We start from the raw sequence: 25,888 nt of genomic DNA on the forward strand, positions 1-25,888 counted from the left end.
ATGGAGATGAAATTGTTACTGCTGCATCATACGGTTTTTTGGAAAGGATTAAATGAAACAAAGGAAGAAGCTGTGCTCTGCACAGTACCTGGCACATAGTAGGGCCTCATTAAGTGCTCCTTTACCTCCGCTCCACTCCCCATCCAGTTTTAGCTGTGAGTTCAAACACTAGTTTTGTTCTCATCCATTACGGAAAGATTTATTGACCATAAACAGAGTACTTTGTGCTTCGTGCTGGGTACACATGGACTAAGACTGAATACTGATTTTTCCAGTGCTTTGGATCTCTGGCAATCTAAGACATTTACATTAAATACAATAGAAAGTAATAAACTACATAAGAAAGGTGTATAGATTGAGGTTAGAGGGAGAGGAATAGCTAGTGTGAGGGGCAAAACGCAGCTTTGAATAGTATTGAGTACTTACATGTCAGTTACTGCACTGAGCACCTGCCATGTGAGCTCATTTGAAGAATGTGGGTATGTGGAATGAAGAGAAAGGGCATTCTAGACAGACCAGCACAAGTGTCAAAAGACAAAAATTTGACACATCTAAAGATCTCAGTTGGCCTTATTGCGATTCTGGAATCAGGCAACACTTCATTCCATAAAATGGAATGAGTGTCCCAATGAGTGGAACAGAGGAGGTTGGCATTACGGACAGAAAAAAGGGCTGTAGAAAGTAGAAACAAAGAACAAAAAGCAGATTGATCATTTCAAAGTTACTTTCCTGGTAAGGTGGAGACAGACAGTACAATAGAAAGATAACTGATTGGTTAACATCAGGTTACTTCAAGTTACTCTTTGCTGTAGGGACTAAAACAGAGGAAATTCATTATCTTGCTGATTGAAAATTGAAACTGGCCTGTTACCTCTGTCTCCTGATTTCTTGGAGGGCCAGATAACTCAGTTTCGGTGTGGTGAGCATGAGTGATTCCATTTTTATTTTAGTCTGGTCTCTTGGGGTCTAGTGCAGAAGTTCAAAACAATGGCCTCCTATAATTTTTTTTAATACAAGGAACTGCATAAACTTATTGCATAAACAGAATCTAGTGTGTGCTATTAGGGAAGCATGTTCTACATTTTATTTTAAGACAGAGTCTCCCAGACTGGAGTGCAGTGGTGCGATCTCAGCTCACTGCAACTTCTGCCACCTGGGTTCAAGCGATTCTCCTGCGTCAGTCTCCCTAGTAGCTGGGACTACAAGTGCATTCCACCACACTTGGCTAATTTTTGTATTTTTTTTTAGTAGAGATGGGGTTTGCCAGGGTGATCTTTAACTCCTGACCTCAAGTGATCTGCCCACCTTGGCCTCCCTAAGTGCTGGGATTACAGGTGTGAGTCACTACACCTGGCTGACATTTTAGACTGATTTAGAATATTGTTAGAAATTATGTTAATGTAAAAAATATGCTACAGGATACCATAGGTAGTTTATTTTGCCTGGAATGCAAGGTCTCTGAAGAGTAGTAGAGGAAAAGGGGTTGGAAAAACTGGTTGAAGCTAGAACACGTAAGATTTTATAAGCCAGACTAAGGAAGTTTGACTTTATTGTATAAGAAATAAAATGCTAGGAAACAAACAAACAAAAAAGCTTACATAATGACACAATCAGAACTGGCTGGCTGTGCTTCAGGAAAGTTCACCTGGCAACCTACGGAATTCATTGAAGGGAGGAGGCCAGTTAGGAGACAGTGTTTGTGAATGCTTAAAAAAATCAACCACTACAATGCCTGGCACTGTGCAGATAGCATTTCTTTTTTTCTTTTTCTTTTTTCTTTCCTTTTTTTTTTTTTTTTTGAGATGGAGTCTCCGTCTGTCGCCCAGGCTGGAGTATAGTGGGGCGATCTTGGCTCACTGCAACCTCTGCCTCTCGGGTTCAAGCGATTCTCCTGCCTCAGCCTCCTGAGTAGCTGGGATAACAGGTGCATACCACCATGCCCGGCTAATTTTTGTATTTTTAGTAGAGACAGGGTTTCACCATGTTGGTTAGGCTGGTCTTGAACTCCTGATCTCGTGATCCGCCCACCTCGGCCTCCCAAAATGCTGGGATTACAGGCGTGAGCCAACATGCCTGGCCGCAGATAGTATTTCTTATTAGGTAAGTGATGTGGATGGCTTGCGTAGGACAAAGGCAGTGTAAAAGTTCATGTGTTGGGTACTGTCTCACAAAGCATGCAGTCAGGAAGAGTTGGGGACACCTGACCTGGCCTGAAGGAACTGCTCTAATTGTTTAAGAGCTCATGCTGCTGGGAGGTACCTGCCCATGGTAGTGTGATATGGTAGCATTACCATACAGCTCTGTGTTGAGATTTCAGATCATCACCAAACAGTATGCTCTGAACTGGTATATCTGAGTTTCAGTGGTTGCAAGATAGCACACAGAATCAGAATTTTTAGAATCAGAACACGATTTGGAGATTATGTAGTCCAACCCTCTTGTTTTCCTTACAAGGAAATGGGCTCGTTTCAAGATTGTCAAGTGACTTTTCCAACATCACATGATCAGTGATAAAACTGATACTAAAACTCAGGTCTCATAATTCTTGCCAACGTGTGCATTGTGCATCTTCCCAAAATTCATATCTTATATGAATATGTAATTCATATGTCATATTATAGGAGCCTAATGGCCTCCTATAATTTTTGTTTACTACAAGGAATCCTAATGGTATTTGGAGGTGGTATCTTTAGGAGGTAAGTAGGTTTAGATTAAGACACAAGGGTGCAGCCCCAATGATGGAGTTCATGCCCTTGTCAGAAGAAGAGAAACCACAGCTCATTCTCTCCCCCAAGTGAAGACACAGCAAAAAGGTAGCCATCTGCAAGCTAGAAACAGAGTTCTCACCAGGAACCAAATTGGCTGGCAGCTGGATCTGGACTTCCAAGCCTCCAGAACTGTAAGAAAATAAATGTCTCTTGTTTAAGCCTCCCAGGCTATGGAATTGTCATAGCAGCCCCAGCGGAGTAACATACAATACAATAAATATATGCATCCTTTCTTTTCTGTTTTGTGAACCACAAGAAGCTTAGTGGCAAGAACATGGACTTCTGGATTCCAGTAATCTATCTCAGGTTGGCATCTCAGTTTTTCTGTCTACTGGCACCGTGATCCTAGGCATGTCGTGTGTCCTCTTGAGTCTCAGTTTCTTCATCTGGATAATGGAGGCAGTGATACCTCACCTACAGAATTGTTGTGAGGACTAGAAGTAATATATATAAAAAGTGCATTGCAAAGAGTAAATGTTCAACAAATACTAGCTCTTAGTATATAATTTTTCTGAAAGAAAAATCAAAGATGAACAAAACACAGTGGAGATGGCACTGTACAAAGACCTATAATGCAAAGAAGAAATGGTGGGCTGGCCGCGGTGCCTCACGCCTGTAATCCCAGCACTTTGGGAGGCTGAGGTGGGTGGATCACCTGAGGTTGGGAGTTCGAGACCAGCCTGACCAACATGGAGAAACCCCGTCTCTACTAAAAATACAAAATTAGTCTGACGTGGTGGTGCATGCCTGTAATCCCAGTTACTTGGGAGGCTGAGGCAGGAGAATCGCTTGAACCCGGGAGGCATTGGTTGCACTGAGCCGAGATTGCGCCATTGCACTCCAGCCTGGGCAACAAGAGTGAAATCAGTCTCAAAAAAAAAAAAAAAAAAAAAGGAAATGGTATACATATATATATAGAAGATTCCATGGGACCACAAATGAGTAAGAAATTCATTCTGATGGAGATAATTTAGAGATTACTTCAGAGGAGTTTAATTTATTTTGGGTCTTGAAGGATGCGTAGGAGTTCACTGGGTAGAAAAGGGGTTGTGGGTTTTAACTGTGGAAAAAAAAATCACAGAAGTGTGAACAGCTCCACATATTCTGGGGAAGAGGAAAAGCTATTGCATCACTGTGTTGGGGAAATGAAGGTTGTTGGACTGGAAATGGTGAAGCGGACTAGAGATGGTCTTCATTGCCATGCTAGAGATTTTGGACTTTATTCTCTGCATTATGGGGAATCTGTGTGTGTATATGTTTGTGTATCTGTGTTTTAAATAGCTTGAGTTATAAGCTACATACCATAAAATTCATTCATTTTAATTGTACCATTAGGTGACTTTTAGTAAATGTGTGAAGTTTCACAACCCTCAACATGATAAAGTTTTGGAACATTTCCATTAACCCCCAAATCCTGTGTGCCCATTTGTAATCAGTCCCTCTTTCCAGCCCCAGGCAACCATTAATCTACTTTCTGTCTCTATAGGTTTGCCTTTTCTGGACATTTCATTTAATGAAATCATACAATATGTTGTCTTTTGTGTCTGGATTCTTAGCATAATGTTTTAAGGATCATCCATGTTGTAGCATGTATTAGTATTTTTTCCTTTCTGTTGCTCAATAGTAACTCATTTATGGATATGCCCATTTTGTTTATCCCTTCAACATTTGATGAACATTTAGATGGTATCTACTTTTTGGCCTTTCTGAATAATGTTGCTGAGGGCATCATTTATGTGTACAACATTTATGTGAACATTTTATATGTACAAGTCTTTGTGTGAACTTTGCATTTTTATTTCCTTGAGTAGATAACTAGGAGTGGAATTGTTGTATGGTAAATTTATGTTTAACTTTTTTTTCTATGTTGCTGACACTGGTTTCAAACTCCTGGCCTCAGGTGATCCTCCCCTTGGCCTCCCAAAGTGCTGGGATTACAGGTGTAAGCCATCATGCCCAGCCTATGTTTAACTTTTTAGAAAACTGTCAGATTGTTTCCCACAGCAATTGCACCATTTTATTCTGGGATTTTTAAGCAGAAGAAAGATGTGGTTTTCCATTTCTGGTAAACTGGGGAACAAACAAACCCAGAAGTTGAATGAGAAGCCAATTTAATTTTGAAAGAGTTTATAACAGTGTGTACTTCTTTGAGTTTACAAAATGTTTAATTGGACCAGAATTTAAAAAAAGAACTCTAAAAACTGCAAACATTAACTAAGCAATTACTAGGTGTTCATTTCTTCTTGGGGACCAAATCAAGACAGAGAAATGTGCAAGATCATCTTTTTTTTTTTTTTTAATCAGTAATAAGTCATTTTCCTACCCCTCAGCTAATGAGCTGCCTTTGCTTGATTTGGGGTGAACTTGGCCTTGGAATAGTTTACAGCTTGGTAACTGCTTCACTCAGGGAATTGCCTCATGAATTTACAATTCTCCATAAGGTATTTTCAAAATGAGAATCCAGAAATAGTCCTCTAGCAAAAAGGTTTCAATCTAGTAATTGATTCAGAAACTTTTGGGGAAAATATTGTCGCTAATTGCAGTTTGTTCAAATCAGGCCTTTCAGCAATAAATGGTGTTTCAAGTGGAGAGGGAATCATCAATGCCAAAAACCAGCAAAATACTCTGGCCTAGGATATGCTATGTAAGAATAAGAATGGCTAAAGTTTTCGATTTTTTTCTACTCAGAAGATAATATTTTCTAAAATATATTTAGATATGTTCTGTATTATGTGGCCCCTGGGCTGAAAAAAACCCCAGAAATCATTGTTCACTTGAAAGATGGTCTTTTATAGCGCGTAAGTGTTCTACAGAGAGAAGTTGATAACAGAGATAATTCCAAGCAGAATAATTTAAAAATTGTATTTGTCTTTAGAATGCAGTGTGTGTTTTATCAGAGGAGTAGAGAGAGAATGGTAGAAGGGGTGGGTATGGGGCTTGTTAGGAAGTCATTATAATAGATTTTGGGCGAGGCTAATATTAAAGTTAATTTTTGTCCTTCAAGCAAAGAGCAATTGATAGATGATATAGCTTCTTCCCCACAAAAGGGAAGTTATCCTGGAATTAAAAATATTGTTTGAGAAGTCTATCAAGTGGTTAAATAACAAATGGATTACTGAGATGACTGTATTATACTGGAGTAGACTGTTCCCCTCCCAAGGAGAAAAAAATGTAGAATCAAATTAAATACAGGAAGACTGGTTTCTCTCTTTCCAACATGAGAGATAAATGACATTAGAAAAAAACCAAGAGTTTTCTTTAGCTCACCACCGGTGGCAAAGTGAAAGGAGAGAGCTCCTGTTAATCTCCTAGAGTGACGCTTCTGCCACCACTGGGAGTCCAGGCTTGCTTCAAAAGCTGGGGGCGAGGAGTAGAAGCAGTAGGGGAGCCATCAGTGTGAATCTGCTGGAATCTAGGGGGGTTCTCTTGACCAGACATTCCCTTCTCATCCTCAAGTTCCCGAAATCCCTTAAGCATGGAAGTATCTTTTTTTCTTCCTGTCTCTGATGACTTACATTACATTAATAATCTCTTTTGGACCATGGTTTTGAACACCACTGGGCCCTGTCTTCAATTTCTTATTCAAAAGGGGAAGCCAAGGTGCTTAACTGCATCTCAGCACAGCAGCAGCTATCTTTCCTACCACCATGCATGTGGCTCGGTGTTTTCACAGACCTGTTAGGAGAAGCTGAGGCCTCTGCACCTGCCCATTTGGTACAAATGCACGTTAGATGTGAAGTCCGCTTTTGAGGGGCTAGACTTGCCCCTTGCTTCCTCTTGCCTCATGAAGAAAAGTTTAGTAGTAACAGTAGCAACTAAGACATTCTTGAGGTCATGTCTTACTGACCAGTCTATGGTTATTACTTTTGCTTTCTTTCCTAGACTTTATTAATAACCTGACATTTGTTATCCCTTCTGCTTTTCCTGTGAGATCATCAGGAACAGAATTTTAAGAAGTCTCTTCTATATTCCCGTTTACCCTTTTTGAAACTGAGCAAGCTAATCCAGGATAAAGAGGTGGCTGAAAATCATTATTTTTGGCAAAAGGAGTTTAGGCATGAGTTTGGGCAGAGATCTAGAGGTGACAGATTTCATATTTTAAACTCTGTTTTCATTAACTCTCAATTTCTGCAGACACCGGAAAGTGTAGTGTTTATAATTATGTAGAACTTGATGGTCTACAAAGATTTCACATGCATAATATTTCATTCTTTTTTTCTGAGGTAGTTGAAAATAAAAGCAGGATTAGGGATTGTTTACTACTTGCAGCAACTTTGGGGAATAATTCAGATATTTATTGAATGCTGCTGAGTGCAGGGGATGCTTAGGCATTATGGTATGTGGAGGAAAATGCCAGCTCAGTTGCCTTTATTCTGACTTCAGAGTATTTTATAATTTGAATGTCCTTGATATTACATTGAAAATAATTGATGATGAGGTTTTTGCACCATTAAAATGGTGTAATACTAAGCTGATGCTAAATTTATGGTTCACCCCTAAGTAATTTACTCAAAGGAAAGGGTGGGAGTGGGGCCATGACACTGCAGGTAGTCAGAGACTCTATTAAAAGTCTTTGGCAACATTTCTACAATTCAATTTTAATGACTTCTAAAGCAAAAATGACAATCTATGCATTCAGGTTTTCTCTCCTTCTGCACTCAGGGAAGATAGGACTAATCAGTCATGGCACCCTTTTCCTATGAGACAGGAAGCAACTTCAGAATTCTCAGTTCTGCATTTCCAAGAGTGACTGTCAATCAGTGGGTGTTATCTCACAAGTTAATACCTTTTTCTTTGCCTTCTCTGATCAAAAGCGTTGCTTGATCCTTTTAAACATTATTTTCCCTGCAAAATGGCAGCAAATAATTTTTTTTTTTTTTTTTTTGATGCAGAGTCTTGCTCTGTCGCCAGGCTGGAGTGCAGTGGTGCGATCTTGGCTCACCGCAACCTCTGCCTCCCAGGTCCAAGCGATTCTCCTGTCTCAGCCTCCTGAGTAGCTGGGACTACAGGCACGTGCCACCAGCCTGGCTAAATTTTGTATTGTTAGTAGAGACAGGGTTTCACCATGTTGGTCAGGCTGGTCTGGAACTCCCGATCTCGTGATTTGCCCATCTTGGCCTCCCAAAGTGCTGGGATTACAGGTGTGAGCCACTGCGCCCAGCCAATAATTTTTTAAAAAGTGCCTGGCCAATAATTTTTAAAAAAGTGCTACACCGGCCAGGCGCAGTGGCTCATGCCTGTAGTCCCAGCACTTTTGGAAAGACGAGGTGGGCGGATCATGAAGTTAGGAGTTTGAGACCAGCCTGACCAACATGGTGAAACCCCGTCTCTACTAAAAGTACAAAACTTAGCCGGGTGTGGTGGTGTGTGTCTGTATTCCCAGCTACTTGGGAGGCTGAGGCAGGAGAATCTCTTGGACCTGGGAGGCAGGGGTTGCAGTGAGCCAAGATCGCACCACTGCACTCCAGCCTGGCGACAGGGCGAGACTCCATCTCCAAAAAAAAAAAAAAAAGCCAGGCACGGTGGCTCACACCTGTAATCCCAGCACTTTGGGAGGCCGAGGCTGGCGGATCACCTGAGGTCAGGAGTTCAAGACCAGCCTCAACATGGAGAAACCCCGTCTCTACTAAAAATACAAAATGAGCCGGGCATGGTGGTGCATGTCTGTAATCCCAGCTACTCAGGAGGCTGAGGCAGGAGAATTGCTTGAACCTGGGAGGGGGAGGTTGCGGTGAGCCGAGATCTCCCGCCATTGCGCTCCAGCCTGGGCAACAAGAGCGAAACTCCGTCTCAAAAAAAAAAAAAAAAAAAAAAAAAAAAAGGTGCTGTGGTATACACCGGTGCTTCTCACACTTTAATGTGCATACGGATCACCTGGGATCCTATAAAAAGGCAGATTGATTTAGTAGGTCTGGGTGGTGCTGGGATTCTCCAGTTCCAACAAAGTCGCAGGAGATGCGGTGCTGCTAGTCTGGACCACACTTACCTACTCTCTCCTAGACCCTTCACTAGAGACAGGATGTAAGCTAGGAAACTATGTACAGTCCAATTCAATAACCAAGAAAAAAGAAGAAAAACAAGGCAAGTGTTCCATTAGAAGCTGAAGTTTTATTATAGGATAACAGTACATAAAGCACATCTAAAATTGATGTGTTCAATGCACTTTTAATAAAGGTAATGTAATATTAAAGGTACAGTTTCTAAGTACAATATAACAACATTCATATTAGAATGAAAATTGGAGTATTTAAAAGACAACATTAAATCTCTTTTGTACAGCTTGTATTTACAAAATGAATCAAAATATTTTTTTTTTAAATTCAGGACTCAATAAAATAAACAGCTGGAAATAAGCAGACTACTGTAAGAGTGAATTGAAAAGAAAACCCAAGGTAAGTGAAAAGTTGGACGATCCTCTAATAAAGATCATTAGCAAAGTTTTAGTTCAATACTAGTTTTAGGATTCCCATAAATGGCTTGCATTTTTAGTGTGGCAGAAAAGGAGTTTTTACATACTGTACACAAAACAGACAGCATATATTTATAGGTACAGTATTACTGTTTCCAAACTTGCATGTATATTTACAGAAGGCTGAGTTTGTTTACTCAAACAGAGGTTTGTGAAATTTGTGTGCTTAATCCTCAAGACCTACACACAATTAGAATCAGCATTTCATGTGGTCTTTTTAAATGTGGCTTTAATACTTGGTTGTAGAGGAGAATGTTAACCGTAAGGCTTGGCTTACTTTGTAAATTTAACAAAACAACCCAGGAAAAACGTTTTAACTGGGGCACACTTGTTATCATTTAACAATTGTCAAATGCTGACATGTGCTAGCCATTGTGCAGACGCAAAAAGATACATACAATCTCTACCCTCAGGAAGCTTAGGTTGCTAAATGGTGCTTTAAAAAAAAGGTTTCAATCTCTTTCCAAGAGAGGCAGTTAAGGAATGATGTGATTTATATTAAAAGAGATTTCTCCCTCAACTGTAGCCAATCCACTTTAAAAGGTTAACTACTAGCATTAGCTCTCATTAACCACACAATTGCATTTATAATTAAGGTAACAGCAACTCTTCCACAAAAATGGAAAATGTCTAGAATTGTGGGTAAATATTGCAGTGCATGGAAGCCAATAATCATGGCTTGAGAATTTATCACCTTCAATTACAAAAAGTGCAGTAAACAGAAACATTTGCTCTACATTTATAAATTGCTCAAAAATCTTTGCTAAAGATCTTACAAATTCAGTAATATTACAGAACAATTCTAATCAATATTTAATAAGGTTAACTACATCCTTAGTTAGATATTTGATAAACTTTGCTTTTCAATAATGCCAATAGATCTTGGGAGAATGGGTAGAAAGGCTTAATTAAGCTACTTATTAAATAACTTTAAAAATGAAGGTCCTTCACTCAGTTCATGGAACTGGTTGAGGTCATACTGAAACAGAACATCCCGTGTCGAATTTGCTTTATGGCCCATGTTATGGCAGAGGACGTCTCCATCCTTCTCATGACTCAGGTAGGAGGGGAAAGGTTTATTCTGCCATCAAGCCATCTAGGATATTTTATGTAAATGCCTATTATCTATAATAGGAGCTAAGAATACAACTGTGTTAGGTGCCAATAAGACAATTCCTTAATAAGAAAAAAAAGTATGTTACTCCATTAAACAAGTTTCTTTAGGATCTTGAAGGCCTGGCAAATTATTTTTCAGCGTAGGAGATATGCTGTAAAGCCAAGTAGCAAACATAAAGTAAATGCTAATAAGTTTCCATATAGCCATATTTATAAACAAATTCACCCTATAGATGTCAAATATCCATACTAAGGAAGTAATTTTATCCTAATTAAATACACTCTAGAATAATTTATATAATGATATTATGTATTTAAAGAGAAAAGCATGTCCCAAATCCAGCACTCTGATACAGCTGCCAGTTGGGCATAGGTAGATATATATATATATGTATATATATACAAATATATAGTTATACTCAGTGAAATTAACAAGACCCAAAGGTGGTATTGTCTAGGAATAAAAGGGATAATTTTTGTTGTTCACAAAAGTAACTTGTCTAGCACCACACATCAGAAAAACACAAAAATAGCACACTCTAGTTCTAAACAGCTATGTCTAAAATAGATTATATAGTAAAACCAGTATTATACAGCATATTGTGGATTTGATAAACAGATAAATATTTGCACTGAGTTGGCTGTTTATAATATAACATTTTCTTATCTATACAGAATGAAAGCCAAAAAGTTAACTGTATAGAGATGTGCAGAACAACATTAAATATTATGACTCAAAAGCAGGGACAGGTAAATTTGAAAGAAGAGTAAGAGAGAAAATGTTTACAGGCCATTACAAGTTCTTAAGTTAATAGTAAATAAGGAATCGATTGCTCAAGTTGAAGAAAGCAGTAAACAAGAGATTGCATTTACATGCAGATGTCTAAAATTTGTATTTTTTAAGTCTATGCACAAAAGTCATTTGTTTTATTGCTTGACATTCAGTTATGGCTAGATTATTTAACCTATTTTTTTTGTACTTTGGAAACAAGAATATTGTTAAAGGTGCCATAAAAATGGACAACATTGAAAACGGTTTGCAAATAAACCACCTAACACTGCAGTTCTTTATACATATTAAAAGCCTTGTCTGGGGTTTGTCATATGTTAAATATTATTTAAAGTGGGAAAATATGTTGTAGCTTGAAGCCTCCCATTGGCCCAAACATCCAATACAAAAACACATCTCCACAAAAGGAGCAGGCAGACAATACAGGTACATTTATAGAAGCAGCCAGCTAATGTCCTAATGTTTAAAAATTTACCACTGTTTAATATGAGATTTCAAACTGTGTGGATAACAGGAGAATTTTGGATTCAGGAAGATGTATACAGTACATATGGATTTTTTTTGTGAAATCATTTTCACTATATTGCTCAAGAATTATCTGCATTTACATATGCAATCTGTTCAGTGATAATCAAGTTCCTAGAAATAGTATTCATCCACATTAAAGTAATAATGATGAAAAAGGAATCACACATGAACACTGGAGAGAATTTAGTTGTTCTTAGAGAACAACATAATGGCATGTGCAACATGTCAAAGCTAATAGCAAGCTATCTTTCATTAGTTCTTAGAAGGATGAAAGTAAAAGAAGTGTGGTACTGCTAATGTGGCAAAGTACATTAAATGTAAACAGCAAACACAGATTTCCTAGGCATCTATTTAAAATATTCATATTCACTTTCTCAATATAAGACTCCATGTTATGTTGCATCACTGACAAAAGGTTGTTTCTATTTGGATTGAATATTCTGTCATTCATTTATAAATAAATGACTGAATGTATTTATTGCTCTAAGTTCTGAGGGTTTGGTTGAACATGGAGATCCCCCCCTGCCCATCTAGGATGGCTACTTGGTATGAAGTCAGGCTTCTGGATTCTTTTAAAAATTATTCTGAGAGCCTGACAACACTGATCTCACCTACACAGACAGACAGACAGACCCAGAAGTGAAACCAATTGCACTGTGGAGACATTGCTAGTCAGTCTTCTCATCTCTTAAAAATAAATAGCAATAGGAAGGTCTCTATAATACAATCTGATGGAACCTCTTTACTAACATTATGTTTAGGGATAGAATGAAGACCTGTATCATAGACTATTACCAATAGATCAAGATTTACTGTTGCAATTGCGTTTCTGGGCACATTATTTGATCTATAATATAAAGTTGTTTTCATGGGGTTCTATATCATAACTTTATAAGAAGTGGCAATCACATGTTATGTAAAAATGTCAATAACGTGTGTGTGTATACACACATGTACAAATATACATAGAGAGGAGAGATTTCTACCATTTTCCATATTCTTTATTATCAAAAACAACATGGTAAAGGTATCCTTTTCATCTTATAGACATGGGAAGTTTTCCCAGATTATGTTCCTCTATCATAGTAAGAAAATATATAAATCTTCTTGTGAATGTGAATCCCAAGGTGGAAGAATCAGAGCCAACAATTACATTGAACTTCTCTGACTTTATGGAAAGTAATATGTGGAATATGATAACAAAACTGTATTTCAAAAATATAACATGTAACACTAAATGCTGGCTCGAGTTGCTGCTGTCATACAGGCAGGTTTTGTTTTGTCTTTAAACATTAGCTCTTGTAATGCCTCAGATATAAACTACACATGTAGAAGTAAGAATTGTTTTCCATGAAGGAATTTTTGGTTTGCTTCTAGAGGAGAACACATGAAAACAATAGTTAATTGCTGGTATTTTAAAAACATATTTCATCTTTTACCTATATCACTGTACTGATAGGCAGGTCTCTCCTCTTATTACTGGATTTTAAAATTTTCATCCTTAATATGTAGAATTTGAAATAGTTTTTAACATATGATGCTATATATATATTTATCATGAATATTTTAATTATTAGAGAAATGGTAACTGGAATATGCAAGGACTATACTTTGAATGATGTTCTTTGCTGGTACATTATTAATTTATCTTTTGAACACACTGGCATAACTTTGCTTTGGAAGTTATTCAGTGTTTTGAAACACAAGACTGACGAGCACATCAAGTTCTAAACTCAACAAAATGAGACGAGAGTAGAGTTTACACACACGCAGTTCTATATAGTTCACTTGTGCCTTGGAGGGATAGTATTATTATCATTATTATTGATAATAAAAAACACAATTTGTCCCAGTAGTACTGGCCACCCTGTTTTAAGAGTTTTAGGAGATCCCTGAGCACATTGTTTCTGACTCTTAACCCCAACTCCAAAATGATAGGGCTTCTATCGTTGATACCAAGATGGATTGTCATTCACAGTAAGTCAATTATAAGGTGCTTATTTACCCTTGTTTTTCACCAATCAGCACAAAGAACTGCCAGAAAATAACTTTTTATTATTATCTTAAAATAATAGCATTGGAAGGAGATATGATTTAAACAATCAATGTTTGAAACAGTGGCTTTAGGATTATTATCTGGCTGCCCCTCAACAATAACAAGTGATTCGATCGACATTCCTTAGCCAAAAACAAAAGGCAAAACAAAAAAAACCAAAAAACAAAAAAACCCCAAAAAACTGTACAAATATGTATTTTTCCCTGAGGGATCAAGGTACACCCGCAAGTGCTCTATGTACATATTGCACTAGAGAGGAATGAAGAACATGTGCAAAAAAGCAACAATGAGAGAAGCTTACATACTACTTAAACCTTTTCATGAAAGATACTACTAGGTTGTTTTGCATTTTGGAATGTCGGAACACAACAACTAGCTATTCCTTAGTCTAAAACTAAAAACACACATTTCTACTATGGCACATTCAATGAAATAAAAAGTTTTCCAAAGACAGATAGACAAATTCCATCAAGAAAATAATACAAAAAGTTTGTTTGTATTTTTTTTTTTAGAAAATTACATTACTTTCTTTCTTTGTTTCACATTACAAAATCTTTTTTTCTTTACACAAATCACATTTTATTGCAGGAATATTTCAAGTGCCATCAAATATTTATAGAAGGGTTAAAAAAATAGAAGTCTCTCTAAAGTGGTCCAGACAAGGCTTTGTATAGAATAAATCTTTTTTTCCCCATCTTCTAGTTTTGATTTAAGTATTTTGAATACATTTTCTTTTCCATTGACACTTAGTAGCCTAGAAGCGGTCCGACGCACACACATCATACACATGCAAATCACACACACACACACACACACACACTCCTTCCTCACCTGACCCTCAGCCCACCCCCATACGCTCACAGATAACTGGGTATCCACACTATAAAGAACAACCAAACTTAGAAGCAGTGTCTTAAGTCATGTTTTTCTTAAGTTAGAAAGGGTGAATTAGGATGCTGAAGACTTTAAAAAAATCCATAGCTTTAATACACGTTAAGATGCTGAACACTTTAAAAAAAATCCGTAGCTTTAACACAATTTGCAAATGTCCAAAAAGCACTTTCATCTGTACTTTTGTTTGCATTGTGACCAAGGCCAGGTTTTTCACAATATAATAACCATTTGGACACCATTGGAACAGAAGGTATTCAGGCTTTGTACAAAAGCCTTATTTGCCTTATGTAAAAAAATTGTATAAAGGCATTGTAGCAGCGGGGCTGACAGTGATGTGGTTCCAATCCTTAAAAGACTATTGGAGATTGAAGTTTAGGAAACTTTAATTATAAAAACTATTAAGGATAATTGTTCTGATATCACCCAAGTATTTTATGTCATCACATAGGTGTTTTTATAATAATGAAGAAAGGAAAATGCAGTTTTTCACATCCTTTTCTGAGCTCCATATTTTTTTTAAACTGAATTTATTGTTTAACATCAGATCCCAACTTAGATCCAAATAGTAGTCAGTTGTTTCCTTGTTTCATGGAGCATGTCTCTGTCTACAATTCCATCCTATTATGTCAGTCAGTGGACTTGGCTCTTAAGCTCCACCGCTGCTTTTCTTTCAGAAACACCTGGGAAGAAGCATCATATTACCTATCTTGGTTTACCGTAAAAGCAATGTCACCATGGCATGACTATTACTGTGGTTAGAGCATGATTGTTTGTAGGTACATGCAGAATCCCTTCTGGGAAAAGGAATTTCTTTTTAAGTTCATCATTATGTTCTCTCTCACCCTTAGAGAAATTCAATTAGCTTTTATTATTTCACAAATCGACACTGGAATTAGGTTTAGTTGCTCTTTAATGCGCTAGCACCTGAGGCTGGTCATATTCAGAAAGCTTTGGTTAAAAAGAAGTTAATATACTTTAATAAAACCATTCCCAAATTTAGTGAATCTGAATGACAAAAAAACAAACCAAAACCAAAAAACTAAAACACAAAACTCAAACAAAAACAAAACACCATTTCCCCCCAGAGGAGAAACAATAGAAAAAAAATGGATGAATAAATAACTGAACTAAGCTTGGTACTCTTTTCAGAGTATAAATACTATTGATCTTTAAAGGAACTATGCTTACTTAAATTAAAGATTTGATTTAACCCTTCTTGCCCCAATATAAATACTATATGCTGACAGTTAGCATCTCTCTATAAACACATAAAATTTTACATGCCTGTAAGAAATTTAAAGGAATATTACTCTTCTATTTATGGTTAAACTCTTACTATGTTTTTGGAAAAAAAGTTGGATGTTATTTAGGCTTCATACACACATCTGTGTGAATAATACCTTCCCCTTTTCCAAGTCCCTCAAGAAACAAGTCAGAAAAGTCAGTGGAGTTAGAAACAGAGTGAAGTGCTCTGGGAAGCCCATGCTGGTAACCTAGCATGACGTGAAGAGCTGCAATTCCTGTAGAAGATTCCGCAGGGACCCCAATGGCAGAGGAGACTATTTCTCAGACATAAAGGGCTGCATGGAAACTCCTACCTTAACACCCATCGGAGATGTTCCCTTTTCTGTACAAAATGGTCTTTGACCAGTAGTTTGAATCCCACCCCTAGTGCGACTAAAATCATCGTCTAAATGCCTACATTCCCAAAAGGTCACTTGTTTTTAAAATATGCACATCTGTTTATCAGACTGTTCCTTTCCCCTTCCCCCACTAGGGATTATTAAAAAAAAAACCATGAAATTAAACAAAAACAACTCAGTATTTCTCACCTGAACACACAAGCCAAATAATCTTCTAAATATTTAATAAAATAAATTACAGTCCACAGTTTCCTAGTGAAGATAAATACAAGAGTAAATGTTTGCAGCTAGCATCAACTTCACTTTAAAGGCTTAAAGTATTTAATATTTAAATAAGAGAAACTGGTTCAACATTGTATGCTTCCCTCACCCTCCTATCCATCGTTTTTCAAATATGGAGAGCAACATTCTTGAATTATAGCATCTATTGACAACAAATCTAGAATTAGTTCACTCTGAGATAAACTCATAGGGTTCCTAGATTATACCAAGAACATAAACATTCACAAAGTAAATGCTTCATGTCCTCACATGGGGAGTGTGCATTTGCTCAGGATATAATCTTTGGGTCCTTCTTATAATAAAAGCTAGATTCCAATAAATATTCTGGTTATTGATTTGTTCTCAAAGCATAAGAATTCCAAGTTGAGACCGAGTCCATATTTAACTACTGAATTGTGTAAAATGAGATTCTCCTCCCCCTCGCCTCCATGAGGTGGCATTTTAAAAAGCTTTAAAAAAAAAAAAAATGAGCATGATGGTATATGTCCACCATGCCAATCAATCATTCAACTTTGTATGAAGCATAAACACATCTATCATTAAACTTACCAAAAAGCAAAGTATAATTTAGGGAGAGTTCTGTTTCTAATTCCAAATTCACATGTTAAAAAAAAAAAATCCAACGTGGTGATTTCTAGATATGACCAGCCAGTCTCTTAAAAGTAATTTTGTAAACAGCAGCATAAATACCTCCCAACGTACCTTCCAAGCCTTCTCAGTTAAACTTGTGTTTCTGGTGCACATGCGACACGACAGTGAACACGCTAGCATTTAATTTAAAGAAAAAGGTGCAAAATGAAAGTGCCTTATCAATTCAACAGGAAAAGCTACACCAGTAACTACATTTTATATTACTTAAAACAATATATAAACAATATCTCTTTTAGCTATATATAGTCTTCATGCCCATTTACCCTGTAATATATTATAATGCTATTGTTGCTACTGCTATGGACCCTTTTCATGCCATCCTGCGGACTGGCAATAATCGGTGAAAAAATAAAAACTTCCTTCATGAAACAAAGAGCTAGTTGTGCAAAGTAATGCCGCAACCTCCGCTATGCACACCAGTCACCGATTATTGCTGGACTCTCTGTTGTTACTGACAGATTGGTGACTCTGTAGAAAGTCTGTGGGCAGTGAGCTACAAGAAAAGGAAATCCTCCGACTTTAGTACCCTCCTTCTGTTGTAAACAGAGGTCAATGATCAAGAAGTCAAGACAGAAAAAGGGTCCATATCTGTAGGCATAATGGAAATCATATGCATGAGAAAAACAAGTTCAACTTTTATTTGTTTTCATTGTTTCCCCTCCTTTGCCTGACCCCGATCACCAAAAGATGTGCAGTGTGTGGCGCTCCAGGTCTGTGCAGGGCCATATAAAGTGTCTCGGTTAATTTTTTTGTTTGTTTTTCATGTTTGTACTTCAGACATTCTAGAAGTGCTTAGGTGATAACATTTACCCATCAATTTGCATTGCTGGCTCAAATTCTGAAGTGAACAACTCCTTGTATAATGGAGGAAAATGAAGTCGCACAATGTCTGGGTATATTGCTTTAAATGCCATTAGCTTTTCTGTATGTCGTCCACATAAGGCTCTTAATGTAGACACCTTGCATATTAACTGTAAGTGAAAGAAAGGACACACCGTCAGGCAAGAACAGGCATAAGCATCAAAGATCAGGGAACCTGAATGATCTTTATGACATTGTTTATAATGGTGAAACACACTTAAAGCAACTTAAACATCCAGTAGCAGAGGATTGGTAAAAATAAATGATGGCTGGGCGCGGTGGCTCATGCCTGTAATTCTAGCACTTTGGGAGGCCGAGGCGGTTGGATTGCCTGAGCTCAGGAGTTCCAGACCAGCCTGGGAAACACGGTGAAACCCTGTCTCTACCTAAAAAAAAAAATTAGCTAGGCATGGCAGCGTGCGCCTGTAATCCCAGCTACTCGGGAGGCTGAGGCAGGAGAATTGCTAGAACCCGGGAGGTGGAAGTTTCAGTGAGCCGTGATCACGCCACTGCACTCCAGCTTGGGTGACAGAGCAAGACTCTGTCTCTTAAAAAAAATAAATAAATAAATGATGATATAGTCATGTCATAGAATGCCAAGTATACATTAAATATGATTTTCAAGATGAATAATTCAATAACTAGAAAAGATGTTCATAAGCAAAAGTTGGCACAGCTTGTCAGCAGCAGACTCATACAGAACCCAAGGCTCTTGACTTCTAGTCCAAGATGCCTTCTGCTCTACTTCCTGGAATCCTGCCTTCTACCACTGTGCAAAAAGATGTCTAGTGATAGAGAAGCGGGTGAGGGTCAGTGGTGGGTGGGTAGTGAAGGCACTGCAACTGGAGGTGATGGCATCCTCTACACATTTTATCCAGAACTGGCACTAGTCAACTCCGATAACTACACGTTTCTTTTCGATAAGGAGTTTTGCCTGTAATAAAGCACTGCTGGGTCTGAGCAAAATAATAGAGTCAGAAGGCCTGGATGGAGGTCCTAGCATTGACCATTTACCAGCTGAGGGTAATGACACAATTTGCAAAATTACTTTTAGATTCCAAAGCACCTCACAAAGGCAAACTGCTTATTATTTTAACCCAGAATAACCTTCTCTAGGAAATGTTTTCACCAGATCTTGTCCACATGTTAAGTGCTGTTTATAATCAGAGATCCTAATGGTACTCTTGCATTTGGGCAAAGAGATGGAGAGTGAAGCTCCTGACAGGGCTCCTCCCTTCTACTTCCCATTCCTGCCCCGTTTGCTCATTTAACAGGTGCAAAATCAAAAAGCAAAACAGCAATTAACCCCCAGTTACCCCTTTCTGACCTAACAGGTGCGAAATCAAAAGCAAAACCAGCAGTTAACCCCCAGTTACCCCTTTCTGGTCTAACATAGCTATAAAGGAGAAAAAAAAAACAAGCAAACAAATAAACAAGAAAACAAAACCAAAAACTTCTCACATCATCTCACACAATAAAATACATAAAATAAGAAAGAACAGGGCTGATTGTTCTAAGACCAAATACATACTACTAGCAATGGTACTGAAGGATATTAGCACATTTAAAAAATTGACATTATAATCATTTTTATTGTGAAAGATAATGATTGGTAAAAATGAAACCTTATGCTTGGAATACAGAGTAGTGATGGGAAATTGACAAAAATGCAAAAGTCATTTACTGTTGATGACCAATAAATTTAATGGAAGTAGAACTAATATTAGTATATATGGTCATCCTGATTAAGTCTTTTAGTCCTTTATAACTTCTTCCTAAATTCAAAGATTATAGGCTGGGCACAGTGGCTCACTCCTATAATCTCAGCTCTATGGGAGGTGGAGGAGGGAGGATTGCTTGAAGCCAGGAGTTCGAGACCAGCCTGGGCAACATAGCAAGATACCCATCTCTACAAAAAATAATAAATAAATTAGCCAAGTGTGGTAGCACATATACCTGTAGTCTCAGCTACTCAGGAGGCTGAGACGGGAGGATCTTTTGAGCCCAGAAGTTCAGGGTTGCATAGAGCTATGATTGTGCCACTTCACTCCAGCCTGAGAAACGGAGTGAGACCCTGTCTCTAAAAAATAAATAAATTCAAAGATTATTTTTCCAGTTTATGTCAGTGCAGAATATTAACTCTGCTTTATGCCTAACTTTGATGGAAGAGAATTTCTAGAATGTAATTTTTTTTCCTACATTGCCTTATTGTTGCAGGACACTTTGTAATCAACGATAATAAGTATAATTTAGACTGAATAATGAGCTGTGGCTCAACAGAATTTTTTTGAAATGGAAATTTATTTCTTTTTAGTAGCCTGTTGCCTTCTGATACTTTTGGGAATTGGTCATATGACTTACATGACCATACTGGCAGCATGATTTGTGCCAGGGGATAGTCAGGCCACGCCAACTAGAAGCCTTTGGCACTCACCTTTGTTAGTATTCCATCTTCTCGGTGATTCTTCTGTAGGACGTGTTGAAGAGCTAGCTGAATTTTCTGTTGCAGTTTTTCAATTTTTACCTTTTCTTGCAGCCATGAGCGATCTAAACATAAAAAAATGATATTCTTTAGCATTCCTCTGACATGGTGTCAGGATCCTTCTTCTCCGAATTCTTTTGATACGGATAATTATATCACAATGAATATTTAGAGACTCAGAGGCCAGTTTCACTCCTCTTTCAAAATTTCTCCTAATGGAATGAAAAGTGATCTAAGGAAGTTATAAAACAGGGTGTTAAACCTTTCCATTTTTACCAATACTTAAAGGAAGGATCCTCCCTTTCCAAAGGATAAACAATTAAATATGAGGCCATACTCATATGAGTGCAAATGAAACCATCATAGCCCCTCGAGACGTTCTAATAATTATACTTTGGAATGAAATATTCATTATCGATCCTGCTAGCTTTTTTGAAAAATAGGAAAGTTTTCTTGTAATCCTTGTCAACTAAAATTGTCAATAGAATTCCAACTGACTTAAGGGTTGTTAATTTAGGATAAAGTCTTTATGTCTAAGTCTTCCAAATAGAAGGTAGTAACTTAGCAAAAGTGATTATCCCCAAACATGCACTACTGGTTGAAAACACAGATTAAATTCAGATAATCTAGTGGATGACATCTAAATGGATTTTAACAAAAAATAGGATGTCTTAAAAATCACGTTATCCTGGAGACTGGTGTTAAGACAGGCAACCCTATTCTACCACAGCATTTCTCTTGGTATCAGGAGGTTAATTCTGGACTGGATTTTGTTCAATTCTCATTTCTTTACATTTTGTCTGAAAGGCATGAGGTTTTCTCAAAAGAATATATGTTTGTGTTGGATGGGTGGAAAAGAGAGGGTGTTATTTGAAGACTTAAAATCCAATTTAATAAGGGTGGAGACCTCTCTTAGTAGCTCCCAAATATTTTATAGCTATTAAACGCATGGGCCTTGTAAAAATTCTTTATCTTAGACAATTCTAAAACCATTTTTATTTTTATTTGGTTGTCTTACCTGCTGACATCAGTACAAATGCAGAAAATAATGCAATTTCATCTTCAGTCAGGTGCATAGAACATAAACTCTTTCCAAATTCAAACACAAAGCTAATAAAGTCTTCACAACCTGCCAAAATGAAAACAAAGACAGTTTAGAATTTTGATTATTGTCTTAGGAGAAAAACCTAGGTCTTAGGTTTTCCTAAGGTTCTCCTAAGTCCAATAGAAGGTCTTAGGAGAAAAACATGGGGAAGGTGAAGAGAGATCAAGTGGTTGAAGATCAGAAGGAATAGTAGTAACATTTCTACAGTATAATAGTTTAAAATCTTAAAAGAAAAATCTGTTTAGCCATCACCACCACTTCCATCACATCACCGTTGCCACTGTCATCCTCATTGAAAATAATGAGACTGAACTTTTGTTGTGTGATTACTGTGGCAAGTACTGCTCTAAGATATTTCTTTGGGTTTCTTCTTATTTTAAAACAGCTCTATGAAGGAGGGATTATTATTATCCCAATTTTAGAGGTAAGGAAACTGAGACTTGGAGAGGAAAGTAATGCACCTGTGGTCACACAAGTAGAAAGTACAGCTTAAGAAGAAGCAAAGCTAGGCTGACTGATTTCAGAGCCTACACTTTTAACCTATAGAGTCTAATAGCCATATTCTAACTGATACGTTAAATTAACTCATTTTTGTTTTCAACTCTATTTCATCTGAAACATCCTTAAAAATGTTAACAAATGACACATTCTGGTGGTAAAACTATTATAACTATTTACCAGCCTGAAAACACAGAATGTGAAAGTCCCCTAGAATAATAATCCGTTTTCCAAAAGACTGGTTAAGTTTGGTGTCTATTCCTTCAGATTTGCATATTTTACATATAAATGTATATATTTAAATGACAATGTGCTACATGACAGTTCATTATATATATCATCTGTCATATAACTTTAAAAAAAATCACTCATTTTAGATACTTATCCATTCTTCTTAATAACTATGTTCATTTTATTTAAATTATAGAAATCCAAAATTTATTATTAATTATTCTGAGACAGAGTCTCAATCTGTCACCCAGGCTGGGGTGCAGTGGCATGATCTCAGCTCACTTAAACCTCCACCTCCCGGTTTCAAGTGATTCTCCTGCCTCAGCTTCCTGAGTAGCTGAGACTACAGGCATGTGCCACCATGCCCAGCTAATTTTTGTATTTTTAGTAGAGATGGGGCTTTGCCATGTTGGCCAGACTGGTCTCAAAACTCCTGACCTCAGGTGATCCGCCTGCCTTGGCCTCCCAAAGTGCTGGGATTACAGGCATGAGTCACCGCGCCTGGCCCAAAATTATTTATTATAAAAAATTATTTATTATAAATGATATATCATGGTTTCACTTAACTGTAACTTTTTTATTTCTTTGATATCTGCATTTCAGTCTCATTAATGGTTACTGTTTGAGGGGGATGGAAGGGCAAAGCTTTTGCCCTTTGCTTAATTTTATGTATCAACTCACATCCTAAAGGTCATCTGAATAATATATCACCAGCAAATCTGGTTTCTTAAAATCTGGAAGGGAACTGGAAGGACACGTCATATAAATCCCTTTGATTACCAACTAGATAAAATGCAACTCTACATCTTTACATGTAATGTAGACAAAAAACTTTTGAGCTATATGACTTTTCTACAGTGACTAACTAGAAAGTAAAATAGGTATAAAACCCCTTAATTTTTGTTTCTAAATAAACAGTTTTCATTTTGTCCAAGCAGAGCTTTCACTCAACCCGCATCTTTTCCTATAGCCCCGATTTGAAGAAAAGGCACCTTGATATCCTCTTACCTAAGGATTTGAAGACGTCGGGGCTGGCATACTTCCCATCAAAGTACACGGTGTTGTTCTGAGAGTCAAAGGCACGGCACATTCTGATAAACACCACCTCTAGAGAACCTAAGCAGAGGCAGAAATGGTTGGGGTCATTTGGGTCATCTGATGTTAGTGAGTTTGTTTCTAAGGTGCTCATGTAGAGACTCCTTCTGAAACAGCATGGTGGGTGTCGTGTGCAGTTTAGCTAGCGGGTTCTCAGTCACATCAGCTGTCTATCCAAAAGGGCAGAGTTTTCTATGTAATTAAAAGACTGTTGTGCTGAAGCTAAGCCCTGTTTAACTGAAGTGAGGGTTGATTTGTAAATTACTTCCTTAGCACTCTTCTGCCTCGCAATGCAGAGTCTCAGAGTTGCTAGGAAAGCATTTATTCATATGTACTAAAACCAAGAATCAAAAACAAGTATATCTTTCTGAGTTCTACTTCCTTCTTCCTAACATCATAAACTCGGAGGACTTGGAGTGTAGAAACAAAACACACGTGATGGGAAAATTTGGGAATGTAGGTGACCTTCAAATTAATCTTTTCACCCAGAAGAGAAGTGGGGGGAATGTTTCCTGAATATATCTTAAAACCTTTGAAAAGAACTCCATTTCTGCTAAGAAAAACCTGAGCTATTATCATTGGAGAAAAACTGTTCCCGACACCTTCCTTACCAAGCATTTCTTTAATAAGCGGGTGAAAGCAGGTTAGGAAGAGATCTCAAAATTTACTTGCAAAGCACATACCTGCTTTTAGAAGCACAATTTGATCATTTTGACACAATTCCATAAATCCATCAATGCGTTTGGCAAACTCCACCACATACTGTATAGCTTCTGTAATTTTGATGGCACACAATTGCCACATCACCTCCCGCTGCTGTTAAAGAGGGAAACACATTAACATCCTCCAGGAAGATGTTAGGTTTTGTAGCAGAAGCTGCAGAGTTATGAAAGCAAAGCATGCCACTGCTTTAGCCCTGGGCCACGAAGAGTGGCAAAGTGGGATCTTATTTTATTTTATTTTATTTTTGAGATGGAGTCTCGCTCTGTCACCCAGGCTGGAGTGCAGTGGAACGATCTCAGCTCACTGCAACCTCTGCCTCCTGGGTTCAAGTGATTGTCCTGCCTCAGCCTCCTGAGTAGCTGGGATTAGAGGCACCTGCCACCACACCCAGCTAATTTCTGTATTTTTAATAGAGACAGAGTTTCACCATGTTGGCCAGGCTGGTCTTGAACTCCGGACCTCAAGTGTTCTCTGCCTGGGCCTCCCAAAGTGCTGGGATTACAGGGATGAGCCACCATGCCCGGTCTGGATCTTCTTTTAAGTAATTATTTTACCTTGGGAAATTTAACACCACTTTACTTTGGGGGAAGGGAGAAAAGGAGGAATCAGCTGAATTTATTGTGCACCTACTGTGAGCTAGGTGCTTTATGACATCCTTGTTTTAATTCACTTTCATAAGAATATTTTTTTCTGGCTGGGCATGGTGGTTCACGCCTGTAAACCCAGCACTTTGGGAGGCCGAGGCAGGGAGATCACTTGAGGTCAGGAGTTCAAGACCAGCCTGGCTAACATGGTGAAACCCTGTTCCTACCAAAAATACAAAAATTAGCCAGGCGTGGTGGTACACACCGGTAGTCCCAGCTACTCGGGAAGCTGAGGCAGAAGAATTACTTGAACCCGGGAGGCGGAGGTTGCAGTGAGCCGAGATTGCGCCAGTGCAACTGTCAGCTTGGCGACAGAGTGAGACTGTCTCAAAACAAAACAAAACAAAAAACTGGTGGATATGGGAGCCAGGATTCAAATCCAAGCATCTCTGACTCTAAAATCCTATTTCATATACTTTGTTGCTTCTTACTGTTTTCTTGCTTCTCCTTTGTAGCTTTGGCTGCTGGCATTACCTGCTACCTCAAAGGCAAACAAAGCAATGTGTTGCTATTCCCCAACATGTCCTGTTAAATTCCTTTTATATTCGCACTCTCCATTTCAGTTACAGAATGATCTGGATCTTTTTCGTTGCTAACTTGTTTCCCCAATCTTAGTTTCAGACTGTTCCCACCGATATGATGGGGTGGAAGAAACACTGAATTAGGAGCCAGGAGTCAAGGTCTGGTCTTGATGTTTCACTCTCCAGACATGCCAACGGATGTTAGTTTTCCTCAAATGTAAAATGGATTCACCTAGATAATCTTGTTGATCTGGGTGTTTTATAGAAAAAGGCAAGTAGGGTACTATTTGTCAGCCTCATATTGCTAGGTTCAGACTGGAGTTATGATCACAGCTTCTAAATTTTTTTTGTATATACTCCCTAATACAACTTCCAGAAACATGAGGCTTCCTTGTCAACTTCCAGAAACATTAGGCTGAGATTATTTTACATGAACTTCCAGACCTTAAAATCTTGATTGTGATATTGAGACAATTCTCAATTCATTTAGACTTTTGGAAGCTGCTTAATCTATTCTCCTGTTGACAAATG

General features: G+C 37.8%; 1 protein-coding gene and 1 long non-coding RNA gene across 8 annotated transcripts in view; one reads left to right on the forward strand and one right to left on the reverse strand.

The window, feature by feature from the left end:
• Positions 1-8,856: 8,856 nt before the first annotated feature.
• Positions 8,857-25,888, reverse strand: part of RORA (RAR related orphan receptor A) — a 743,703-nt gene continuing 726,671 nt past the window's right edge. For all 4 annotated transcript variants that reach the window (XM_034938859.3, XM_034938861.3, XM_063596697.1 and 1 more), the window contains 5 exons: positions 24,153-24,285; positions 23,383-23,490; positions 21,559-21,669; positions 20,493-20,605; positions 8,857-18,168 (listed from right to left, as the gene is read on the reverse strand). In XM_034938859.3, coding sequence (XP_034794750.1) covers positions 18,004-18,168; positions 20,493-20,605; positions 21,559-21,669; positions 23,383-23,490; positions 24,153-24,285 — 630 coding nt within the window. In that variant the 3' untranslated portion in view covers positions 8,857-18,003. The remainder of the gene's footprint in view (positions 18,169-20,492; positions 20,606-21,558; positions 21,670-23,382; positions 23,491-24,152; positions 24,286-25,888) is intronic.
• The window catches only part of LOC103783214 (uncharacterized), a 111,359-nt gene continuing 94,559 nt past the window's right edge, over positions 9,089-25,888 (forward strand). For all 4 annotated transcript variants that reach the window (XR_008621082.1, XR_008621081.2, XR_010109929.1 and 1 more), the window contains exon 1: positions 9,089-9,160. This is a non-coding gene — a long non-coding RNA (uncharacterized LOC103783214). The remainder of the gene's footprint in view (positions 9,161-25,888) is intronic.

Source organism: Pan paniscus, chromosome 16 (assembly GCF_029289425.2).
Source record: "Pan paniscus chromosome 16, NHGRI_mPanPan1-v2.0_pri, whole genome shotgun sequence".
In the NCBI taxonomy this organism is placed as follows: Eukaryota; Metazoa; Chordata; class Mammalia; order Primates; family Hominidae; genus Pan; species Pan paniscus.